A 26,507-nucleotide genomic window follows, 5' to 3' on the forward strand; every position below is an offset into this window, starting at 1 on the left:
AAGCTATTTGCCAGAGGCATGGAATTATGACCCCTCTTAACACTGCAATGTGCATCTAGGTAATGAGGAGCCCAGGTAAAAACAGTAAGCACTTCTCACCAAACTGGAATACTGATACAATATTACTGTATTGTCCCCTCTATTGTTTGCCAATTTGCTACAGGTTCTGTTGTATACATCACAGCAATAGTATGTTGTGGGATGTGGCTCATACAAGTGATTTTTTCATTAATCATTCTGATGGTTTACAAACTTCATAGGCACATTTTAGATGTTGACAGCACAGGAGCCTGGGCATCCTATCAGCAGCAAGCATGGTCTGTGCCTCACCAATACGTGTATGCACAAGGAATCCAATGATGTGTTCCTTTATCTTTAGATGAAGCTTTCCAGTAATATCTGTTGTTTATGCAAGTCAAACTTAATGGTGCAATACTTTCTAAAGGCTTCAAATGAAAAAAAAAAATTTCAGCATTTAATTAACATTTATCTGATTCCTTACCTCTGACTTCTCCAGTTTTGTCTGAGCATCAATCTGAGTAACAATTTCATTCATATTGGTTTCTAGAACCATACCGCCCATCACCATTTCTGCCAAGATGTTGTGTACCTAATAGAAACACAGAATAGAGCACAATGTTACATTACAAAGCATCCTAATAAAAGGCTGTTGTCAAGTATGACGATGGACAGAGCCATCTTCATGAGATGATAATCCAACTTTAGGCCATTTATACATTCATATATAATGTTCTACCACACCCAAAGAGGATGTCACGGAGGATGTGCCCACTTAAAGGCCTTGTAAGGTGCAGCTGGCCTTCAGCTGGATGGGTTAGGTTTAATATGGTATCCGGTTCATAGGTTGAAAGTCAATAGGGTGACACGAGAAAAAGGTTGACATGGTCTAGGTCAACCTTGACAAAATATCGACACAAACAAAAGGTTGACATGCTAATGGTTTCATGATTGTTTTCTTTAAAATCGACTTGTTCTTACTTCACAATCCAAGTGGGCATAGAGGGAGAACATAATAGTGTGCCTGAAGTGCTCACCATTCGAGGGGAGACGGTACACTATGTCGACAAAGGTCAACAGACACAAAAAAGGACAAAAAGTGAACGGTTTCTATGCCGACCTTTTGCTTGTGTCTACCTATTGTCAATGTCACCCTAAACTATGTCAACCTTTTTCACATGTTGACCAATAGTGGTTGACCTATTGACCTAATAATCCACTCCTCTTTGATACATATGGGAGTATCTGGACTGAAAAGTAATAAACATCTGTTACAGCCCGATTCACTTATAATGCACAATAATGGAATGCGGGAGCTCATGGTATTTACTTATTTAAGACCTAATAATGCTTAAAAGGATTATAAAAAAGGACACATAATATAAAAGGGTTTATTGTAGTTTGTATTGGGGATAAGAGTGCCATATTTCACTTATCACGTGGGAGAGCATAATACCAGCACACACACACCGCCCTTGGATTAACTAAAGGACTAAGCCCCTCAGCAAAATAGTGTGTTGAGGCCACCCATGTATGATTTTTCTAGTACAAGTATTGTGCAGTTGAACACTCTCTCCCCTTTATCAAACTCCCATCCTGCCAATGCAGCTGAACCTCTCTACAAGATGTATGGAGCACCACTGGGGATGATATAGTTCGGTTTAGATTATAATCTTTAACATATAAAAATATTATGTTACAGAAAATACAATAGGACTCGTTATCACTGAATCACGATAACATATTGTGTAGCATACAAATGTATAGGATTTATTTGATAGGTTACTAGTGATTATAATTTTATTTATAAGGCGCCACAGGTGTATCGCAGCGCCGTATGTAGTTAGTGCGGATGTGTGTTTCTGTCTCAATCCTTACATATTTGTGTACAGTACACTAAATACTTTACTTCTCATAGTTAATTACAAACCACTTCCACATCTTCTTTATTATCCATTATACAAAAGTACACATTTATATACTACTAAATAGGCTGTCAGTGTGAATCACTATTAAGGGGACCAAAATAGTTTAATGACCATTAAGGTTACGGAACACCACACGTTAGTAATACTAATGCTGTGTACACACAGGCCTACCCGGCGGCCAGCTATACAGGGGCCACCGAGTGCCAGCATCGGCCAGGGGAGAGGGATGGAGAAGGGGGATGCCCCTCCATCCCTCCCCCATGGCCGATGCCGGCACTCAGTGGCCCCTTTATCACTGGCCGCCGGGTAGGCCCGTGTGTACACGGCATTAGTAAGCCTGTGTGCACAGCATTGAGCAGCACATCACAACATTGATAAGGGGATAATGGAAAATTAAATATCTTTAAAGAGTACTTTGAAGCAGGAAACACTGCACATGTAGGTTTTCATGGGGGATTTTATGATTGTTGCCTACCATCAAAAAATAGGAATTTGGTACTTACCGATAATTCCCTTTCTCCGAATCCGAAGGGGACACTGAAGTACTACGCTGGGGATAGTGTGGTGTTATGGAGGAGTTGGCACTTTAAGAACTTGAAGTGTGGTGTGGCTCCTCCCCCTCTATCCCCCCCTCAGACTCCAGTCTTAGTTACTGTGCCCGAGAGGAGAAAAGAGACCAGGAAACCTCTGACAGAGAGAGAGAGAGAGAATGAAAACAAGACACCGAATCAAACATCAGCCAAAAGAACTCACATACAGACCATCGCATGCAACACATCCTGGCCACATGCGACCTGTAAAAACCCCTCCCTTACCAGAAGACCAGTGCCGGGAGGGCGTTCAGTGTCCCCTTCGGATTCGGAGAAAGGGAATTATCGGTAAGTACCAAATTCCTATTTTCTCCTTCATCCTCTGGGGACACTGAAGTACTACGCTGGGGACGTCCCAAAGCCATCCCCACGGGTGGGAAGGCGCTGGGCATCCTGAAGCACCGCGCGGCCAAACCTAGTAGAGGAGGACGCAAAGGTGTCAAACCTATACAACTTAATAAAGGTATTGGGCCCAGACCAAGTGGCTGCCCTACATACCTGAGAAAGAGACACCCCTCTGGCCGCCGCCCAAGAAGGTCCCACCGAACGGGTGGAATGAGCCGAAACTCTAGTAGGCGGAGGCCGGGAGGCCTGAACATAAGCTTGTTTAATGGTTAGGCAAATCCACCTGGCCAAAGTTTGCTTGGTAGCCGGCCAACCACGCTTCGCAGAACAGTATAGGACAAACAGAGAATCCGACTTCCTGAGATCCCTGGTTCTGTCCACATAAACCTGCAAAGTTCGGACCACATCCAGTGAAGCGAACTCTCCTGTCAAGGCCGGAACCACGATTGGCTGGTTAAGATTATAAGCAGTCACCACCTTTGGCAGGTAATCTAACCGAGTCCGGAGTTCCGCCCTATCTGAGTGGAAAACTAAATACAGTGAACGACATGAGAGAGCACTGAGGTCAGACACTCGTCGAGCCGATGCCAAGGCCAGCAGGAGCACCGTCTTCCAGGTGAGCAAACGTAAATCAATAGATTCCAAAGGTTCAAACACCTCAGACCTGAGATAATCCAGCACCAAGGGAAGATCCCAAGGTTCCTCCGGAGGCCTTACCGGAGGCTGCAGCCTGAGAACCCCATTTAAGAAGGTTTGTATTTCCGGCATCAAAGCTATGCGCCGATGAAAAAATACCGACAAGGCGGACACCTGAACCTTAAGGGACCCTAAACGAAGGCCCGCCTCAAAACCTGATTGCAGAAACCTCAACAATCGGGACAAACAAAAAACAGCTGTAGGGCACTTGTGTCGTTCGCACTACGACAAATAAGCCTTCCAAATTCTGTAATAATGCCGGGAAGTAACCTCCTTCCTGGCTCTCATCATTGTGGGAATGACCTCCTTAGGTACCCCACGTCTACTCAGCAGCTCGGCCTCAACAGCCACGCCGTCAAACGCAGCTGCCGTAACCCTTGGTAGACGAATGGTCCCTGCTGCAACAGATCTTCTCTTTGAGGCAGTTGCAAGGGTTGATCTATCAGGAGCCCCTGAAGATCGGCAAACCAAGGCCGACGAGGCCAATTTGGAGCTATGAGAATCACTGTCGCCTTCTCGCGCTTGATCCGTTTGAGTACCAACTGAATCAAGGGTAACGGAGGGAACACATAGATTAGATGGTAATCCCACTCTGCGGTCAGAGCATCCGTCGCCACCGCCTCCGGATCTCGTGACCTGGAACAATACTGAGCCACTTTGCAATTCCGCTTGGATGCCATCATGTCTATTTGGGGTAACCCCCAACGCAGGACAATCTGGCCAAACACATCCGGATGCAGGGCCCACTCTCCTGGGTGCACATCCTGGCGAATTAAGTAGTCCGCTTCCCAATTGTCCACCCCTGGAATGAACACCGCCGAGAAAGCCAGAGAATTCCTCTCCGCCCACTGTAGGATCGGGCGTACCTCCTGCATAGCCGCCCGACTGCGCGTTCCACCCTGTCTGTTGATATATGCCACAGCGGTGGCATTGTCCGACTGAATTCGGATCGGCTTCCCTCTGATGAACAAATCCGCATTGAGTAGCGCCAGGCGGATCGCTCGAATTTCCAGAATATTTATTGGAAGACTTGATTCCTGCGGGGACCAACGGCCCTGAAAGTGACGTCCCATCACAACCGCCCCCCAGCCCCTTAGGCTGGCATCCGTCGTGATGATAGTCCACTCCCAGACTCCGAACCGACGCCCCTCCAAAAGATTGGCAGTCTGGAGCCACCAATGAAGAGACAGACGACTGCAGGGTGATAGAATTACCGTCCTGTGCATGTGGACATGCAAACCCGACCACTGCCTCAGCAGATCGAGCTGAAACGTCCTGGAATGGAACCGGCCGAAAGGCAGAGCCTCGAAGGAGGCGACCATCTTGCCTAGCAACCGAATGCAAAGGTGCACTGACACCCTCCGAGGACGAAGAACTTGCTTCACCAAGTCCTGGAGCGAGGAAATTTTCTCCAGAGGAAGGAACACCCTCTGTACTTCTGTGTCCAGAATCAAACCAAGAAATAAAATCCTTTGGGAAGGAACCATCTGGGATTTCCCATAATTTAGAATCCAGCCATGCTGAATCAAAGTTTGACAAGTCACGTGAAGCGCCTGTTCCAGCTGACTTTTGGAACCGGCTTTGATCAATAGATCGTCCAGGTACGGAACAATCTTGACTCCTAGTGTGTGGAGAAAAGCAACCATGACCGCCATTACTTTGGTGAACAGGCGAGGCGCCGATGACAGGCCAAAGGGCAGTGCCCGAAATTGAAAATGCTGGTCTTTGATTGCGAATCGAAGGAACCTCTGGTGCAAGTCGTAAATGGGAACATGCAGATAGGCATCCTTGATGTCCAAGGATGCCAAATATTCCCCCGGTTCCAGACCTGCCACTACCGAGCGTAGCGACTCCATTTTGAACCTGTGGTACATAATGTACTCGTTCAATTTCTTTAAATTTAAGATCGGCCTTACCGACCCGTCTGGTTTTGGAACCAGGAAAAGAGGGGAATAAAACCCTTCCTTGCGTTGATCGGTCGGAACGGGCATTACCACCCCGGCTGATAGCAACCGCTGAACTGCTTGAAGCAGTAACTGAGAATCTTTTTCCGCATGCGGAAGACCCATCGTGAAAAACTGTTGAGGAGGAGAACCGGCAAATTCTAGTTTGTATCCCCGAGACACCACTGAGAGAACCCACTTGTCCTTGCAGGACTTTTCCCAGGCCTGCCGGAAATCCAGAAGCCGCGCTCCTACTCTGGGATCCCCCAGGTAGGAGGGAAGGGCGTCATGCCGCGGGTTTCTCTGGCTGCTTGGCGTCTGCACGACGGGAGCCAGGGTTTGCGGAGGAGGTGGCGCCGCCAAAACCTCTACCTCTACCACGGGACGAGGTAAAGGAACCTCTAGATTTACCTCTAAATTTTGGCGCACCTCGAAAGGAGCAAAAAGCCGGTCCTTGGTAAGGCTTTTTAGGAGGAGGTGCCGAGGAAGGGAGGAAGGTAGATTTCCCCCCTGTCGCCTGAGCAATTAACCTGTCCAGCTCTGGCCCAAAGAGAACATCCCCCATAAAGGGAAGAGCCTCCACTGCTTTCTTAATGTCCGCCTCCGCCTGCCAGGACTTGAGCCACAAGGACCGTCTGGCTGTAATTGACAGAGCCGAAATTCTCGCCACCAGCACAGCCGAATCCCTGGCAGCCTCTCCTATGTACGCCGCGGATTCCCGCATTTGATCAGCCAACTGAGCTAACTCCTCAGGAGGCCTCTGCTCCTCCAAGCCCTTGGACAAATCCTCTGCCCATTTCTCCATGGCCCTACTGACCCAGGAGATAACAAAAATAGGACGCAATATGCCAACACGGTGCTTGAGCAAACCATGAGCCCGAATGTGCCACTGCCGAGTCTTCTTCACATGAGACCAACGGACTTTCCTTCTGAAGTCGCAGGGAATTTATTACTAACTACCACATGTAAAGCATGGCGAATGACACGCTCTAGACTTAAACTATCTACACATAATACGATATTCAATAACATTTATTACAATACTAACACTAATAGACAGATAATCCAAAATAATAGATTAATCAGGCACTGTGAGGCAGGGGGTCTTAGATTGATATGTCATTTTATGGGTGATGGGGACGATCCAATTTTGTCTTACCAACAAATCAGTGATAAATTCCCAGATGTGAACATACCCATATATGTGTACAACCAAATGAAAAGCTATGTATCCAGCCAAGCCAAACAGATTCCGATAACTGACAAGTCTGCAGGAATAGACATTATGATCAAACACGCTCAGAACAGACCATGTACCACCTCCCTATTGTACTTACATATAAAGAGACGTATTGATGTAGACACTCTAGACTCGGGGATGGCGAAGTGGGCTGTAGACCTGCCAAATGTATCATTATCTTCTCTTTTATCTGCATTTGTAAAACTTAACAAAACAATGGTGTCCGCCTCGTACATGGAAACGCAGTACAAACTGCTACATAGAGCATACTATACCCCGAAACGAATGTTGCTAATGGGGACTGCGGACAATTCATGTTGTTTTAAATGTAAAGCACCTAATGCAGATATACTGCACTGCATGTGGAGTTGTCCAGAAGTGAAAACCTTTTGGGATACGGTGTGTGAACATGTTAACTCACAGTACAACATCACATTCACAGCCACCCCGGAATGGGCACTGTGGGATATATATCCAATACCTAACACGATCCGCCAATCAGCAGGGCAAAGAATATTTTTATCAGAAATAGCTGCTGCAACGCGAAAAACCATTTTATCCCAATGGAAAAACTCCAATACATTATCCATATCCTTACTGATACCCCGGGTGTCACATCTATTCCAGATGGACTGGCTTGAGATGTCACTCAACAAAGATGCTAAGGCTAAAAGGTTTTTTGCTATTTGGCTACCACATGTGAAATCCCTGCCAGAATCCACAAAAGCTAATCTTAGAAAGGCTGTCCAATTAACGTCCTGGTATAATCTAATGCTACTACAACATAATATACCTCCCTTTTAAACAGAACCCTCAACTGCCTATTGAAATGTACTCCGGTGTGCCTATACCGTGTGTAGCTAAGGGATTGTATGAAATGACCCACTGTAACAGGAACTGACTGTATTGAAAAATGAACCAATTGACAAGTTATTGTATTTTGAATCTCTGTTTATTCATTGATTTTACATTACGTATATAATGACTGTGACAGTGTCTCATGCACAAATCTATACTACAGACATGCAATGTTTTGTACTGTACAGTTCAATAAAAATTATTTAAAAAAAAAAAAAAAAATAGGACGCAAAGAGACACCTGCCGTTGAAAAGATATGCTTAAGCCCCGCCTCCAAACGCCTATCTGGAGCCTCCTTCAGGGCCACCGCTCCCGGTATGGGAAGAGCAGCTTTCTTTGAAAGCTTAGAGACAGAAGCGTCCGCTAACGGCGGGTTCTCCCATTTCGCCCTGGCTTCAGGCGCAAAGGGGTAAGACGCCTTAAAACGCCTGGACAACTGAAACTTTTTCTCCGGTGCCTTCCAAATGTCTAACAGAGGCTTCTCCAACTCTATGGACTCAGGAAAAGTTACCGCAGCCTTGACTGGACGGCCAAAAATAGAAACCGGAGCAGGTGATTCTTGCTCAGCAACATTAAGGGTCACCTTAATAGCCTGAATCAAGGCCTCTAAGCCTTGAGCCTCATCCTGAACACCATGCTCCTCATCCACAGGAGCAAAGGTATCATCCAGCACCTGACACTCCCCCTCCTCTAAAGGATTAACCTCTTCCTCATCTGAAGTGTCAATCCTCAAAAGCAAAGGGGCACCCCTTTTTTTAAGTGGAGGGGGAACGCTGGGCTGTGGAGGCCTAACGGTGGATTGTACCAGCGAATCCACTGACCTAATCAAATCTCTGGCCCAAGAAGGCTCAGCAGAAGACATAGTAGACAGATGAGAGTGCAAAATCTCCCTGTCCCTACGGGACGCTGCCAGCTCAGAAGCTAAGGTAGCTAACACACTTGTAACCCCTTCAGCATTAAAGAGAGCAGCTGGCTGTTGCACAGCCCCTCCTTTATAGCAATCCTTACACAGTGACACACCTTTCACATGCTGTGTAAATTGCTGGTTACACTGAGTGCAAGTGAACAGCTTCTGAGAAGCCTTAGAGCTAGAAGCTTTTGCTGCCATAATGCAAACCAGTACAAAACTTCCCACTCAGCACACGCTAACACACCCACACAGATAACAGTGTAAACCCAGCAGGTAAAAAGGAGGAAATACAATAGGGGGAGAGGAGCTCACCTTCCCCGAATTAGGCCCACCTGATACTCCAAGCGGGGACTCCTAAAAGGAGAACCCCTTCACTCACCCAGCGCAGTGACACAGTCTGTCCAGTCTGGGTGAAGCGCTTTGCTGTCCTGAAGCAGAAGAATCCGATGAGACACAGCAAACAGAGGAAGGCAGCGTGGGCAGAGAGGCAGCGTTTGCCGCGCTGAGGATCTTTAAGCTGGAGGAGACGCCCATGACACGCCTCCTCCTTCCTCCGTCCCAGCGCGCGCTGAGGACAGCGGCGCTGAGACATAGTCTGCCCCTCAGCTGGACCAGCGCGCGACTCTGGTCCAGCAGTCACCCGGCACACAGCGCCCCTGTCCTGATCTCTCCGGCGGGTGACTTAGCCAGCGGAGCAGTAACACAAGCCGCGAGCGGCTGTGGCTGCTCCCCCACACCTAGCATGCAGGCGGCTGAGGTCAGCAGCGTGCGCCGCACGCAGTGCCGCTCTGACCTCCCGGAGAGCCTGTACACACTGCAGGCAGCCAGTCTAACACTCAGGCTGCCTGCACACTTCATATAAAAATAAAAAACGGACAACCAGAGACCCCTGCGGGCCAACTCCTCCATAACACCACACTATCCCCAGCGTAGTACTTCAGTGTCCCCAGAGGATGAAGGAGAAATTTACTTTGAAATATAGGGGAAAAAAAATCCAATATTGTTTTACCTATGGAATAGGTATGAAAATATGATTTTCCAAATATTCTTTCTAATGCCTAAACTTGATGTTTGACTTGTCTTAGTGTTAGGTTATTCAAGATCTTTTCATTCATTTACTGGTAGGTCGGAACACCTTCTCAAGCCACAGTTCTCATGAGTACCAAATCAGTGTATTATAATTTATCTTGGTACTTACTGTATATGTTAGATGGGCGCCCACTAAGCTATTTGCTTAGTTTTACACGTCCCCTCGATGCACTCGCCACACTATATAAAATCAACTCCATGCCGACATGGATAGTGGGGGTATGAGCGTACTTACTATAGTGGGCGCCAACTAACATAAGTACCTTTATCTCTAATTAAAAATTCCCCTCACATTCACATACCATTAGTTTTAGTTCTGCCTGCAGAGGAAGGATGGAGAGTACACTATGGTATTCCTGCATAACCACCCAGAGTGACCTGCATGACACGGAAGCCCACTGCTTCAGCCATATTCTACCATTTTGCAATAAATCTTGGCAGCATTAGGGTGGGGTTTGCGAGTGAAGGATTTTCTGTAGCCCACCACCAATGTGTACAGTTGTATGGAACAGTTCATCCTATTTAACATTTTCAGTGACAAAACATGTTTAAGAAGGAGTTGGTCCCCCCCCCCCCCCTTCTTATTCATCACTCGGTTTCATATAATTTTTTGTTTAAAGAAATGCTGCACTATGGCCCGCTACTGTGTCCCCTATACCTATATGATGGTCTTTGCAGCAGTTTGTGTTTGATTAGCTATTTTTTTATGGGCCCGCCAGTTAGGTCTACCAACAATTGCACTTCTCACAAAAACAGGTTTGGGTTTGGTGCATTGACTTTAATAATGGCAGGACAGATATTCAAGATAAGCAGTGCTCTGACCAAGCAAGTACTGCCTCTCTACAGGCCAGACCTGGCAACAAGTAATTTCCATCTTTTGGACCATTGAAGAAGCCCCTGGTGGAAAGGCGACTAGCAACTAATGATGAAGACCAGTAAGTTGTCATGTCCTGGCATCTGACCGATATCTTCTAAGCCCGGATAGATGCCCTTGTATAGCGTTTGAACAAATGTTAAGACAAGTTTGGGGAATGTGTAAAAAATAATCTTTACCAAGGCCATATTATAGATCACAGTTACTGTATATGCAACAAATTAACACAATTAGAGTTCTTGCTAGCCTTTTTGTTGAACCACCCTCCTAAATATTATTTTACAACCATTCCATTATTTGGAATCAATCAACTGTCATGGGGAAGACATTGTTTTATGATGAATGATTCAATAACAAATATAGAAGTGTAGAGAGCTACCTTCTGATATAAAGAATATTGTAAAACACCATAATGATTAAATAGCCCTGGATACAATAAAAAAATATTAAAATAAAATAAATAATTGAAATAAAAATAACCTTACTCAAAAATAACAAAACTACAGCCACTTAATGATAGGCCTCTGGGTACCTCCAGTAGCGATTGTAGTCATTAAGCCCTGCTAACATCACTGCAGTTGGTGCGTTGCAAATGACAGCAACAGACTCATTAAGTGGAAGTTCCGCTGTACTTGGCCAATTCGTTTCTTTTCAACAACAGACAAAGCATAAATCACAACATGAAGCCACAGGTTTTAGAAAATGGTAGATTTACTTGTACAAGCCGCCTCATTGTACCAGACAGACTATGGTATGTGGATAATATTTGGATAAATTGAGAAGTTATTTACAATATGCAAATAATGAACTTGATGGTTGGGACTGGCCATTGGTGACAATGAATGCCTTTTAACAGGATTGATGCAAGAATTAGAGATGTGCAGGTTTGGTTTATATTCGGTTCTCAAATCCGGATCGTATTGGTTATCTAAAATGTGACAGCAGCTAGCCAATATGATCCCAATTTGAGAGTATAAATCCAAGTAAAACTGAATCCACACATCTCTAGTTAGAACCCATCATGTTGCAACTGATGGATATACAAAGTCATATGTATATGAAATGTTAAAATTGTATTTACGAGTGGCAATTATCAGTCCATGGTCAGTGTGTCTCTATTATTGATTTCCCAGCTAACAGACAGTTCAGCTGGGATGAGATCCTTGGTTTGTAGGAGAGTAATAGGCATTGTGGCAGCAAATTATAACCTGCTGGTTAAAGTGATTGTAGAACACACAGTGCACTGGTAGAACAGCATCTTACTGTGTGCAGAATGAATGGATAGAAATGTATGAAAAAAAAAAAAAAATTCAGTGGACTACTTGCCCCCAACACACTTTTAATCTCCATTGAGTGAAATTTCCTCAGAGGTTTCAAGTATTACCCACTACATTTTCATCATATCTAGAAGCCATGGCCTTTGTTCATGATCCATTTGTTCTAACAAAATTGTCAATATTAAGTAAATCAAAATGCTTAAGTGAGACCGGAAACGTGTCCTACATCTTTCCGGTGGAAGTGATAAAGACGCACTTCCGGTGACCGTCCGCACTTTGTTTTCGGCAAACCATGTGCCCAGATAGCCAATTTTATTACATGTGTCATTGATTATGTTCTTGATTTATGGGGGGGATATAAGGAGACTCTTTATTGATTGTACCACACTTTTGAAGAAGGACCCCCAGTGTCCGAAACGCGTTAGTGGTGGTAGACTTACCTGTTCCAGATTTCCCTGCCGACTGTTCTGGTTTCCTGGTATTCTGATGAGGTGGATCCCTAGGGATGCAGTTACATTCCCGGCGGTCGGGATCCCGGCGTTCAGAATCCCGACGCCGGAATCCCGACCGCCGAAATGCCGTTACATTCTCCCTCCGTGGGTGTCCACGACACCCCTGGAGGGAGAATAAATTAGTGTGCCGAGCGTAGCGAGGCACCGGGCCCGCTGCGTGGCGAGCGCAGCGAGCCCGCAAGGGGGGGCGATCCACGATCCCCCCTTGTCGGCATTTCGGCTGTCGGGATTCCGGCGTCGGGATTCTGAACGCCGGGATCCCGACCGCCGGGATTCAATACTGAATCCGATCCCTATACCGGTATTGTGTATCCCCTCTTCCCTCTGATGCCATCAAAGAGGACCGGATCCAGAAGAACATCCTGTTGCAGTTTTTGCCAGTGGAAATTTGATATATGCGATTTTATATGTCAATTTATTGTGAGTTTTATGTGTATATTAAAATTTCCCTTTTACCATAATTACTACACTATGATGTTTCTTTGTGTTTCACCCCTGTTGTGATACCCGTTATTGGGTAAGGGGTGCCTCACTTTTTATGTAATTTCTGACTCTCCTTGTTCATTCAACCTATGGAGATGCAACGTAACTTCTAAGTTATGTGTATTCTACATTTGTCCACCTAAAGGTGCCATTTATTGCTTGTTATCACTTTATGAAAACCAGATGAGCTCTAGTTTCAGGGATTATTATAGATAGATGTAATTAGGTAGGCTCCACTGGAGTATACACTTTATTAGGTCTAGGATCATTACTATGGGGCTGTAATTAGATTATCTATGCATATTTATTTAGATCTATTGATTGTTAAAATAACCTGAATCTATTTTTTCAATTTAACTTTTAATACTGTATACACAAATAAAAGTTCTTATTAAAACTTCAGATAACAGGACATTCTTTCTGCAAGTAATTTTATACAAGAATGGACACGGATGGTGTAATGGTTAGCATTACTGACTCACAGCGCTGAGGTCATGGGTTTGATTCCCACCATGGCCATAACTGTGCAGAGTTTGTATATTCTCCCTGTGCTTGCATGGGTTTCCTCCGGGTACTCCGGTTTCCTCCCACAATCCAAAAATATACTGGTAGGTTAATTGGCTCCCAACAAAATTAACCCTAGAATGTCTGTGTGTACGTATCGTAGAGAATATAGATTGTAAACTCCACTGGGGCAGGGATTGATGTGAATGTTTGAATATTCTCAGTAAAGCGCTGCGGAATATGTGTGCGCTATATAAATAACTGGTAGTAATAATAGTTAGATGAGGAATAAAATCATAATTTTTAAACTATATAGGAACAGAATTTTTAATGAGGAAAATGTTATAACACATTATGCTAATGTGTAGGTTTCTTCAGCTCAGTATGTTTTTTATACATATTATTTAGCAATATATACACTTTTTATGGATAAGAAATGTGTTTGAATATATCTTTTTAACTTAGCAATGCTTAGTGACTGAGATGTTAATAATGCAAATTGTGTTAGACCACCAAGGCTCAGCTTTCAGTGTGCTGTATGCTATTTTATATAGCTTCCTTTGCAGTAACAGAGACCGTGTCCTACTAAGATATTATTCCCATGTCATTATTGTCAAATTGTGAGTCCAGCTCCATCTAGGGATAAATCTTTGGTTTATAGATGAATGATTCATTTAGAATGCTCCAAAAGTTTAGAAAATGTGCGAGCTTGTCCATTACCAAGACTAGGGTAATTTATTTTCACTTTCTCATGGGTAAGGTTATTTGTGGACCCGGACAAGACAGGAGTATGGGGCCCTGACTTGAAATGCAGCAGGTTTGATAAAAAGGTTTATTCATGCATCACTATGAATAGGAAAAGATCATCTTTAAATTGGTAATGGACATGCAAACATGCCAATATAAGTAACAGTGAATGTTCTGCTCTGCAGGGTGTGCTAGGAGAATGCAAACCAGACACACTAGCGTTAGGGCTACCGGTGGTGAGCAGGGAGAATGCAGGCCAACAGGGTGGAAACAGTGCTGGGAGAGTGCAGGCCAAACACACTATAGTAGTACCTTGAATGGAGTCTAGTGGTGAGATGGGAGAATGCAAGCCAGGATGTGGAGCAGAACAGATAGCTGGGATGAACCGATGAGCATAGCACAACAGGTGCAAGTACTGGGGTTGAACCGACGTGTAGACAGCAATGCAGGTTACCAGGATGTATTGTTTATCAGAGCAAAGCAGGCACAGTTACTGGAATTGATGAGCAGATCACAGCATGTGCAAGGACGGGATAAACCGATGAGCAACAATAATAGTATACTTGGGAACACTGTGGTAGAACCAATGAGTACAGCAGTGCACCTACTCAGGATAGCTGTGGAGCCAGGTGGTATTATGGATGGAGAAGCACTTGACCAGGATAGCAGACTGCATACACAGGTATGTACAATGAAGCACTAGCAATTCCCCAGTGCTGGAGGACAGACTTATACTCCTGGCTGAAAGTTGATTGGCCATGTCACTTTAGCTAACCAGCGTGTGTTAGGTCACTGTGTCCAGAGTGGTCAGCTGACAGTAATGTATAGCAGAACCACATGAAGACTAATGGCTGTAGAGGTAACAGAGGTCGTGAAAATGCTGGGATACATGTATAAGCCCGGCAAGGGCTGACACAGCTGATTCAGATCTGCACGCACAGGTCCGAGTTGAACCCCTGTCCAATGGTGGGGATACAGCACATGCGCAGTGTCGGTAATGCAGATGTTCAGGGACTGGCTGCAAGTGCCTTTGGCAAATTTGTCCCTTGCCAAGGCGCTTGCAGCCTGATTGACAGATGGGAACGTGCTGGGGTAGACCCCCGGTGATTCATGCTCGTGTCCACAAAAATGGAGGGCGCTCCCATTGAAACACTGGGAGTGGCCGGATGAACGCAGGTGATCCTTAGCCCTCCCCGAACTCCCTTTAATCCGTGCAGCCGCCCAGTGACTCCAGGATCACGTGGCAGCTGCGAGCGCCAGGGAGAGGAAGAGAGATCATTCAATGGTAAGCAACCGAGTGATTTTTCCTCTGTGTGGGTGCTAGCAAACGGATGTGTATCTGTACACATCCATTTGCAGCCCTGCACAGGGACACGTACGGCAAGGAGGCGTGCCTTCACTGGAGCAGCATTAACCTGCAAGCTGGGCTCCAAACACATGCAGTCCAGCAAGTAGGTCTGAATTGGGACTATGGAGTTGAAGTATATGACATGTGCCTCCACGTAGCACAGACAGGGGAGTTTCTGGCAGGGCAGAGCTGCCAAACCAAACTTTGTGACACACTTTCAGTGAAATATGCAATAAGACTAGGACATGCAAACATATCATTGATGGTATTTCCCATAGTATAAACTTGTGACAAGTTCACTTTAAATGAAAAAAGTGTGTCTCTAGAGGCTGGTCTATAAAAATATTTCCATTCCTGAGCCCAGCACTATCCTTGCTGTTCTTCCCAATAAGCAGAATGTATGTAAAATGTTTGAGTTCATTGCAGAAAAACAAATTAAAGATTCAAGAGCAGAACAAAGACAGAGAAGATTATAATACTGCATTCCTGCACATCCCAGTTACGCAGAGCCATCTGGCATCTGTTCTCTCACATCCAACAACTGGCTCCACCAATGACTGGTGGATCGTTTCAATAAAAACAAGTATTTTCCATCTGTGTCAGGAGAGGCAGGATTCAGAAATGAAAGAGAATAAAAGTTTTGATAATCCATGTCTGGAGCAGCAAAAAAAAAAAAAAAATGTAAAAAAAAAAAAAAAATTACATTTTTAAAGTTTGGTTGTCACCCTGAGCATGTCACTGCCCCTACCATTTAATGACATTTCCTCCAATGAGGAAGAGGAGCACGTCAAATTTACAAATATGCATGTATGTGAGGTAGAGGACCCCTGTGTTACAGGGCTGGCATTGAGTAGAAAACCTACATCATCAAATAAAGGGATTCATTTTTAAAGCCAAAGTGTGGAAGATGTGGGCATTAGACCTCCCCTCCCCATCTCTGGACTGCTTTATGTAGCATAGGGTGTTATGGTGAACAGATATCCAGACAATAAGTACTATACTACAGTTTCTCATCTTTCAAGTGAGGGTGATTGCTAGTGTGTAAGTGCCAGGATGAGGGAGATTGGGCATGGGCTCATCTTCATCCCTGGCCCTACTAGTATTTCTGCACCGGAGGGCGATATTGGCTGGTGATTACCAGCCAACAACCACTAAATTATTTGAAAGTGGCGACAATATGCAACAACACTGTCCCAATTAATCCATTTGTGAGTTTACCCTCATCATCAGTGACGATGATGAGCAAACAAAAGAAAAATTGGGTCCCAGGGACCCCTCATTTTAAAAGAAACTGGGCCCCATCTCCATTTTTTCTGGGTTCCATCACAATTTATGCTTTCGGGCTCCCCATATGCCATCAGATCATCCCATGTGCCCTAAATACACTGCATTGATCTTACATAGGACAACAAGTGCAGTGCTGGTTGCAGAGAGGGGGTAAGAGCAGGTGGTTGTGACAGTGCTGGTGGTTTAGGCAGGGAAGAGGTAGAGGGGAGTAAGGGCAGGCAGTGTGGGGTTGTAGTGGCAGACAAGTTGAGGCAGATGATTACAGGTCGCATTTGGGGTAGGGAGGATTACATCTTTAATTGTGAAATTAAATACAAATAATTTGGAAACTAACATTTCCTAATTTTGGAGGAATACAGTTTGGAATATAACAAACAGTGCAGGGCAATGTTCACATGTTTGGAAGAGTACGTGTAGGGAATCACCAGAAGGGAAGACTGTGACAGGGTTGGAGAGTTTGACCATTTCCAAATTATTGCAATATATTAACATTCCCCGATTGTGGAGATAAACTGAAGTTTAGAATCAAATTAGGCTGGATAGTCACACACACACACACACACACACACACACACACACACACATATACGGGGTGCTCTGCATCAAAAGTGAGCATATTCAGTCCCAGGTGGACACGGGAGTGAAAAACATGTCAGGGTCGAGCTTTCTGCAATGTTAGATCTGCAAGAGCTGCACATCAGGAGCCACTAAACTTGGGTCTACAGCTACTCTCCCAGAGCCCACCACTAGCTACACAGCGGATGTCCGGGTACACTAGCACATGCAGGACTAACACCTAGTAGAGGGGTCACAGACAGTTTGCAGTGGTCTGCTGCGAACAGTATTGTGCATGTACAATACGTATTACAGCTGAGAACAATAGAATAGCCATGGCCAAAGGAGCAAAGATGAAACTTGCTCCTACTGTAGTCCTAGTACTTTGATCAGGCCTGCCCTCATGGTACAGGACAGCACTTAAATTATGGTCCTGCTGCTGTCACTGACTGTGTGTGTGAGGCGTCACCTCTCCCTGTCCTACACAGCACACAGTGCAGAGCGGCTGGTGAGCAGGGATGGAGGGAGGGAGCTACCAGGCAGCGATTGCATGAGGAGACAAGACACTGACTATTGCTCCGGGACCAGCTCATTTTTTCAAAATGGGGTCCCTCATTGCCTACAGCACATATATGCAATCTCTGCATCACTATCTTAAGCTGAATTGGACACTGCAACTGAATATCCCCAATTCTGCTTACACACCCATGGCATACTCAACGTATGTGCATGTGCCCAGATGCCACCCACAAGTGGAGAACCAAATAAAATCAGTACAGCTCTAAACTGAAAATACAGGCTCTAATAGATGCACAGTTATTAAACATCACAACTACATCCAAAAAGGGACCTGTTTATAGGTCTCCAGTTACACTTAAATGGGATCATTGACACCAGTTGGTGCCATCTTTCCCATTGGGCTTAATGGGCAGTTGCCCAGGGGCCTAAGGATTCTAGAGGCCCACCCCAATGGGGAAGATGACTGCACAGGGAAGCTGCTGTGGGTGGCTGGCAGGCAGCGGTGGCTGAAAGCTTGTAGCCCTGCATTATTTATTGTTATTAGTTTGGCGGGAAGTTGATTTAGAAAAGACTGGCCTGACACGGATTGTCTGAATTTCCCTCAGCCAATCAGTGTCCAGCCAGTTTTTTTAAAATCAGCAGCTCTTCCAGCCGCCCGGACCCCACTGCCCCTAGGTATGTGGGGGGAGGCGTTAATGTTCTGCCCAGGGCCCCCAGCAATGTTAATACAGCCCTAACACCAGTGCATTTCAAATCTCCGGTTTTAAGCTCACTAGTAAGCCGCAGTGCCAACTCCTTTCTTAACAAAGTTCTTTATATTTTTATTAAGTTATTTATTTAGTGCAAATATAATATTTGATGCTTTATAGAGAATACTTATTATTATTCACATTGCTCCCTGCCACATAATTTCCAAGAGGAGTCTGCCCTTCTTTCAAAGAAGAATAGGACTGTTTGTGGGTGCCAGAATCGGGAATAGCACGTTTAGCAGACTTGCCCAAATCCCCAGCAGTTTTAATTGAGGCAAGGTTAATCCTGGGGAGTAGGGCTTAATAATCAGTGTAAAAATAAAAATAAAAAGTTAAAAAGTAAAATAAAAATCATCATTTTGTTAACTTGCTGTTAATTAAAAATATACTTATCTACTTATTAGGTAGTGCACATGTCATTGCTGGTGACACTGCATCAATATGCAGCATGTCTTAGCTACTGCTGCATGCAGGCATATAAGGAAACTTTCAACAGATGGCCGGAATATTTATGAACTAATATGAGAAATCTGCTGATACCAGGCAGCAGCCTGGATTACTGTAGTGAGCTGGAGACTGGTTAAATGACATGGCCGCTTGCTGTCAGGATGCATCACATTTGTGCTTCGAGCTCTATTCAATTAATGAACATGCTACAGTGAGAATTTGTGCCAGCAAGAAGAGAAGTTCATGCATTACCGTATAGTGTACAACAGTACCTTATCTACATGGAAGATTAAATCCAGTTCACAGACATTTTCAAAGCACTTGTCCAGGGTTTCCACGAAAACCTGTAAAATAAATGGATGGCTATTCAGATCACATTGAATATTCAATATCAGCAAGACCTACGCAAACTGTATTCTTGTAGCACTATTAGTCTTCATTCTAGCACCCTGCTCCTTGTAAAATCCTTGCAGTTCCTTCTTCCTGCCTGGGGTGTCACTGTCTGCTGTGGTGTTTCTACAACTGTCTGGTTTGTAGCTCAACAAGGAGATACAAACCAGACTGTTCTTGAAGTACCACAGCAGCCAGCGACACCCCAGGCAGGAAGAAGGAACTGCAAGGATTTTACAAGGAACAGGGTGGAATGAACACTAACTATTCTCTACAAACAAAAGAACCTTTAAATACTACTGGAATACATAAATTGTCAGAAAAGTGTTCTTACATTTGTGTGTTGGAAAAAGTGCCAGTCAACAACTTACTGCTCCATTAAATCCAACTCTCAGGACAAACTAAAGGTGCATACACACTAGAATATGGCAAGCATTTTTCCCCTGCATTTTGTCTAGTATGTAAGCACTATATTGTTAGCAATGTGCGTTAGTGAGAATCATGCTGCGGAACGCACCATAGCCCTCGCTCACAACTCCCCTCTCATGTGTATACAACACGTGGCGATGCCAGCTTTAAATGCTGTTTGCTTGCGGTTTGTCGGAGTTGACTTCCACCCAGCCAACCATTTGGTCAGATGGTAAAAAAATAAATTATATATATATATATATATATATATATATATATATATATATATCTATCTTTTTAATGTGAGGAAAGCAGATTCGGACCCAAGGACTGGATCGGAAAAGCGCTGATGTAGGACACTACAATGAAGAGAACTGGACACGGACAACTTATATGAAGAGTGGAAAGGTATCTGGCTCAGTATCATTTAAAGTTCAATTATTGAAAAACCAAAGCTTAAAGGGCAGTGCATAAAGTTTTGTATCAAGTCCATTTCTTAAGTTTATCTTCTTCACTTCTATTTCGCAAACCCACCCAAGCTCTCAAAAATAGACCTTGCTGTGTTTGTAGTTTTAGGGTACTGACTGAGTGGTACTTTTTGTAAATGAGAAAGGTCCTAAGCCATAGGTATACAACAGGAGTGCCTCCCAACATCATCCAGCCTAACAGGTAACAAAATACATATACAGAAAAATATTAGTAACAATGGCTTCATCTAAATTGTTCAGCTGGGTAAAGTATTAGATAATAGTTTGAACAATTTGCTTGATCCTGTTGGTTTGGAACATTAAACGTTCAAATAGTCCAGTGTGTATGCACACCAACAGACTTTGGCCAAGTGCGCGTTTCTTGGCTCATTTTCATAACAAAATAACTGCAACAGATTAAGCACCATCAAGCTCGCATATTCAGCAACTTACTGAAACTGCTTAGTAGGTAGGTTCAAAGTTGGAAACAAAATCAAAAAAGAGCAACTAACTAAACCTTGGAAAAACCATGTAGCACTGTAGGTGGGGCATTTTAGAATTCGGAGAGCAGTGTCCAAACTCAATTCTAAATCACACTGTAAAAAGAAAGCTGCCAAGTATTTGTGGGCTGAATGGAAACAAAGAAAATAAATAATAATATATTTGTCTTTTTTGCACAGCAACATGGTTTGTTCCAGATACAGGTTAAGTATCCCTTATCCAAATTATTCTGAAAAGCATACATTATAGAAAGAGTGGGAAAAAATTAAAAATCTTGCTAAAAGCGCTACTGAGGACATGATATGTAACTGGCACTACTGAGGACATGATATGTAACTGTCACTAAATATGTGCAAGGAAAGGATTGCTTAGCATTCAAATTCAGCACCTAAGATAGTACACAAACCTTATTTCATGCACAAATAAAATATATTAGTGTGTAGTTCACGTATTTGATTAAATACATCAATGAAATATAAAATATTCTGAAATACGGAATAATCCATTATCCAAAATTCTTCTGGTCCCGAGCATTTTGGGTAAGGGATACTTAACCTGTACAAATTTAATTGCTTTTATTGCTCTGCTCCCATCATCTGCTATACTGTGTAGCAGAATTAAGCCCCATACACACTAGGCGATATTGTTAATAATATTGCTCAGAAAGGAGCTTCTGAGCAATATTGTACACAATATCGTCTAGTGTGGATATTCAATATCGTTATCGATGCATGCTCCCGCGAAGTTGTTAACGATGCGGTCTTCCAAACATGCAGGTTAATTTGGCAATATTGCCAAGCGACTTGCATGTTTAGTGGGTCCTGGTGAAGTCAGCGAATAGTATTGGCGTCCAATAGAGTTCAATATTTGTGGTCAATATCGTCCGTCTGTGGAACGATAAGGTTAACTATATCGGCAACAGTCAGTTAATGTGGGGTAATCAATGCCGCAGCGAGCGGCCAGCGAGGGGGTTCAACAGAGAAGATTGCTGAAAACCAGCGATCCTCGCTGTTTAACCCCCGCGCCGGCCGCTCGCTCTATTCAACGTACTGGGGAAATCCTCGCCGTCACAGGACGGCGAGAATTCCCCAAAACAGCGAGACCCGTGGCTACTGCAGAAAACTCACTGTTTCTGGAGCCGCATCCGCCAATTCCCCCTCGCTCAAAAAACGGCTTGGCAAGAGTTCTTTTTTAACATAATTAAAAGTTTAGAGAGATGGAAACAACTTTTCACAACACTGTGCTTGCTGGTCATCGGATGAGGATTCTCAATAACAACTGGTAGATCAAGTGCCAGAAACAAATAAAAAGTTAAACTCAGCACGAAATGACTAGCAGATGTGAAAAATGGGGGAAAAAAAAACAAACTAAACCAGAGATGTTGTAGTCTGGCTGATCAGTGAGGAATACAACAATGTGGGGACAGAACTAATGTTCGCAACCAATTGCAGAGTTGTTGTGCAACTCCATTTTGTGACATCCCAGCCTTGTAAATGATTGCCGCTTATAAAAAAAAAAAAAAAAAAAAAAAAAAAAAAAAGTACTTGTGTACTATCACGGCTCCCATCTCACTGCATACCATAAGGCTTAATATGGTATGCAATGAGATGAGATGTGCTGCGATGGGACCCGATCTTATACAATTTAAAATTGTATACCATTGTATATGGCATACGATGAGATGAGATGAGATTTTAAATTGTATAAGCACACTAATGGGTGCTTTCAAGGTCAATTGGCCCCCCTATAAGATTTTTAATTGTATAAGCACCCTAATGGGTGCTTAGAATGTTAAATTCACCCCGCGCCACCCCCTTTATCAACGCCAACCCGAAGCGTGGCGAGCGCAGCGAGCCCGCGAGGGGTGGCGGTACGCGTCCTCCGACCTTTTCATACCCCCACTAGCCATGTCGGCGTGGAGTTGATTCTATATAGTGTGGCAAGCGCAGCGAGCCACCGAGCCCCGCGAGGGGAAGCGTAATACATTATGCATCCGCTCGCCACGCTTCGGGCTCGGTGGCTCGCTGCGCTCGCCACACTATATAAATTCAACTCCGACGTGGATAGTGGGGGTATGAAAAGGTTGGAGGACGCGTACCGCCGCCGCTAGCCACGCTTCCGGTTGGCGTTGATAGTGGGGGTGGCGTGGGGGTGCATTTAACATTCTAAGCACCCATTAGGGTGCTTATACAATAAAAAATCTTATAGGGGGGCCAATTGACCTTGAAAGCACCCAGTAGTGTGCTTATACAATTTAAAATATCATCTCATCGTATGCCATATACAATGGTATACAATTTTAAATTGTATAAGATCCCATAAGATGGAAAACGTGGGAGCCGTGATAATACACAAGTACCAAAAAGAACTGTCATTCTGCACCTCTGGTGACCTCAAACACAATTACATCACAATGGTCTTTGACTGTTCCACAAAAGAGTATATTAAACTAACAGTCAGTTTTAGAACCACCCTAAAGAAGTCTGTAGGGTCATCAAGCTACAAGAAAGCGTGGGTGGTACTGCTACCATATTACCTATTACTGGAACCTGAAGCGGCCTGTTTTTGCTGATCGGACAATGTTTTGGAAATGTTCCGAATGTACAGGCAAGCATTAGCCTTATCTCTGTTTTGAACATACCACGCTGGATTTGTGTCTGCTTAGAACGCGCTCTGGTATAATGGAACTCACAGGAAAAAAAGTTGGCTCAAAAGATTAGTCCGCTAAACACCATATTATCTTGCACTTGGTATGCAGATATTTACAGTGGTTTATGCATTTTCTCAACTGAACTCAATTACTACACTAGAAGGCAATCATTTTCTAGTGTTCACTTGTATATAAGCCACTATAACACACTAAATATAACACCTGAACGGTTTCTCATTTACACAGAAATTATTTGAAAAGAACCAATCAGTTACTAGCCGTGGATAATGTTCTTAACTATTAAAATGGCATCAAGATTTTACTAAACTGCTACTGCTTTCTCTAACATACTGAGGGCCACCCAGCAGAGGGCAAGGTTGCCCAGCATGCCAAGTCCCTCCCAACAAAGCAAAATTGCAAAATGGTAGCTCTCTGCCTGCGCAGCCATGTTTTGGCTCGCAGTGGCTGCGTGTGACATCATGCAGCTGCTGCGAACTGGCTAGAAAAAAGTCCGGACATGCTTGCATTGTCTGGATCAAGCCCACCCAACACCGGATAACCAGTCGCATTTTCCAGAATGCAAAGGAAGTTTGAGCCCTTGCACGTGTACAGTTGTGCGAAAATTGCTAATTACTGAATTTCACACAATTGCAGGGCCTGCTGAATGAGGCCTATTGTCACTTACAGAATGCACTATGGATACATCTTATTAAAAAAGGGGGCGGGGGTGAATTATTATATTATATCATGTAGCTTTCACTAAAAAGTGTGTACTTATAATGGAACAAAATACATTAACTTACATTTTATAAGACTATTCCAAGGGAGAAACAAGGCTAGATGTAGAAGAGTTAGCACTGCATCAAATTGCTACTGTGGAAATTTAAAGTTTAATATAGATTTTATGATTGCAAATTATTCAATTTCAACTGAGACATAAAATTTACAGGCGATAATATAAATGACAGTTTTATACTTATTCTTATGTCAGAACCATTGCACCCTGTGATTGACTGTATTTGCAAAAATCCCCAGCGAAAGTGGGCCACTATTATAAAACAAAATATAATGTGAAATAATTCATACTGTAAAGACGCAGTATAAAAATACATACAGAACAGCTTCTACACAGGCTTATTCAATACAAATAAGAATATCAGTCAGTATAACAACACAAGGCAAAGAGATAATATCCAAGACGTACAAGGTGTAAGCCACTTCCATTTTTAGTGCCCATCTATTACTTTTTGTAAATTATGCATTACTAATCAAAAGTTTTAGAACACCCCATAAAAACAATTAGAGATAAGAAAAAAAAACAGAAAGAAAGAAATCAGAACGTTTTTGTTTAGCAAAACTGAATCTAAACTTTTGACTCCAAAGTACCGATGCATTCTCCTACCTCCACACACGTACCGATGTGTCCTCCTACCGCCACACCTGTATCGATGTGTCCTCCTACCACCACAGCCGCACCGATGTGTCCTCCTACCGACAACCCCTGTACTGCTGTGTCCTCCTACCGACAACCCCCGTACCGCTGTGTCCTCCTACCGACAACCCCCGTACCGCTGTGTCCTCCTACCGACATCCCTCATACCGCTGTGTCCTCCTACCGACAACCCCCGTACCGCTGTGTCCTCCTACAGACAACCCCTGTACCGCTGAGACCTCCTACTTCCACATCCATACCGATGTGTCCTCCTACCGCCACACAACCGTACCGATGTGTCCTCTTACCCACACCGATGTGCCCTCCTACCAACCCCCATACCAATGTGTTCTCCTACAGCCACATTTTTAGTACTCCACCAAGGTATTTAGAATTCGTATTTATGTTGCACAGGTATAAATATTTAGGTGCAGACTTTTTGTAAACGTCTAGCAGTTAAGGCTTATCACTGTACCATTTCAGGTTATATATTGCACTTTGCATTGCTAAAATTTAAACAAACCGAAAAAAGAAATTAGCATGGTAATGTTGAATGTCTGGCACCCAAACCTACCCGTTATAGACAAACACTAGCAATCAGCGTTATGAAATGTGTGATTCGGCAAGCATAAAACGCTAGCAACATACTGGCTGATTCTGTGAGAGCCCCAGGACCAATATCCAATTTGGCCACAAGATTAGTGGTCAAATGGGACAAGATCAAGAACATTTAGCGCCTCAACGTTAGCGTGTGCATTCACTTTAACACTAACTCGGGTATGTATCATTGGATAGACAGCAACTAGGTCGACAAGCATTAGGTCGAAATGCACATTAGGTCGACATGGGGAAGGTCGACAGTCAAAGGGGCTTTTCACCCGAATATCAACAGTCGACATGGACCCTAAAAAGTGCACCACTGCGCTCGCCATGCTTCGGGCACGGTGCCTCGCTACGCACCATCCCACCGTGCCCTAGTGGATGGTAGGGCATGAAATACCGCCTGTCGGCAACATGTTGGTTCAAAAAAGTTAACTGAAAAACCTCATGTCGCCCTAATGATTGTGTCCTCAAAATGACCATGTCGACCTTCATAGTGGTGTTGACCTATTGCTAGTTGACCCAATGCTTTTAGAACTAGCGACCATACCCTGACAATCTCAGGCTTGTTATTGCAGCTGGAAGATGATCACACAAGGCTGATAGCAGTGTTCACCTTCTGATCCCCTTTACCAATATGACACATAATGATCCAATCAGGTTATCAGAGTGGTTGCAGCCCCCGCATGCTGTGATACTGCGCTAACTGCCTGATGCAGGCTGATTTTACAGCCTCTGCGGCGGCCAGCATAATGGCAGTACAGTTCCACATATCCCAGATCAAACAAAGTATCCAAAGAATATTTAACAGTTTGTCTGCTGGGGAAAAAAACCCACCATACTCTCTTCCCTAGGTCTCAGATATGGTACTCGGGGAGTATAATTACAGAACCACATGCATCTGTTTAGTTACACATCCATATTTTAGATAAAATACTGATGCACAAAGAAAAGCATAAAAAGTCAGAAGAGTCCCTCATGTGATGTTACACACAGACTCTGCAGGCAGCTGTTCTAGTTTATGCAGCTGTAAATATCTGCTGTATTGGAGGAGCTGCTGGCAGTAAGTACAGGCTGCTGTAACTTTATGTTACAAAGCTCAGCATGAATATGTAACAGTCAATCTCCAATCTGGCTGCT

At 44.0% G+C, this 26,507-nt stretch overlaps 1 protein-coding gene across 2 annotated transcripts in view; it reads right to left on the reverse strand.

Moving 5' to 3' along the window:
• Positions 1–26,507, reverse strand: part of AP3S1 (adaptor related protein complex 3 subunit sigma 1) — a 63,701-nt gene that overhangs the window by 14,919 nt on the left and 22,275 nt on the right. For both annotated transcript variants that reach the window (XM_083151623.1, XM_083151624.1), the window contains exons 4-5: positions 19,192–19,263; positions 503–610 (exon numbers count right to left, since the gene is read on the reverse strand). In XM_083151623.1, coding sequence (XP_083007749.1) covers positions 503–610; positions 19,192–19,263 — 180 coding nt within the window. The remainder of the gene's footprint in view (positions 1–502; positions 611–19,191; positions 19,264–26,507) is intronic.

The sequence above is a fragment of the Crinia signifera genome, chromosome 1 (genome assembly GCF_055691185.1).
Source record: "Crinia signifera chromosome 1, ASM5569118v1, whole genome shotgun sequence".
Taxonomy (NCBI): Eukaryota; Metazoa; Chordata; class Amphibia; order Anura; family Myobatrachidae; genus Crinia; species Crinia signifera.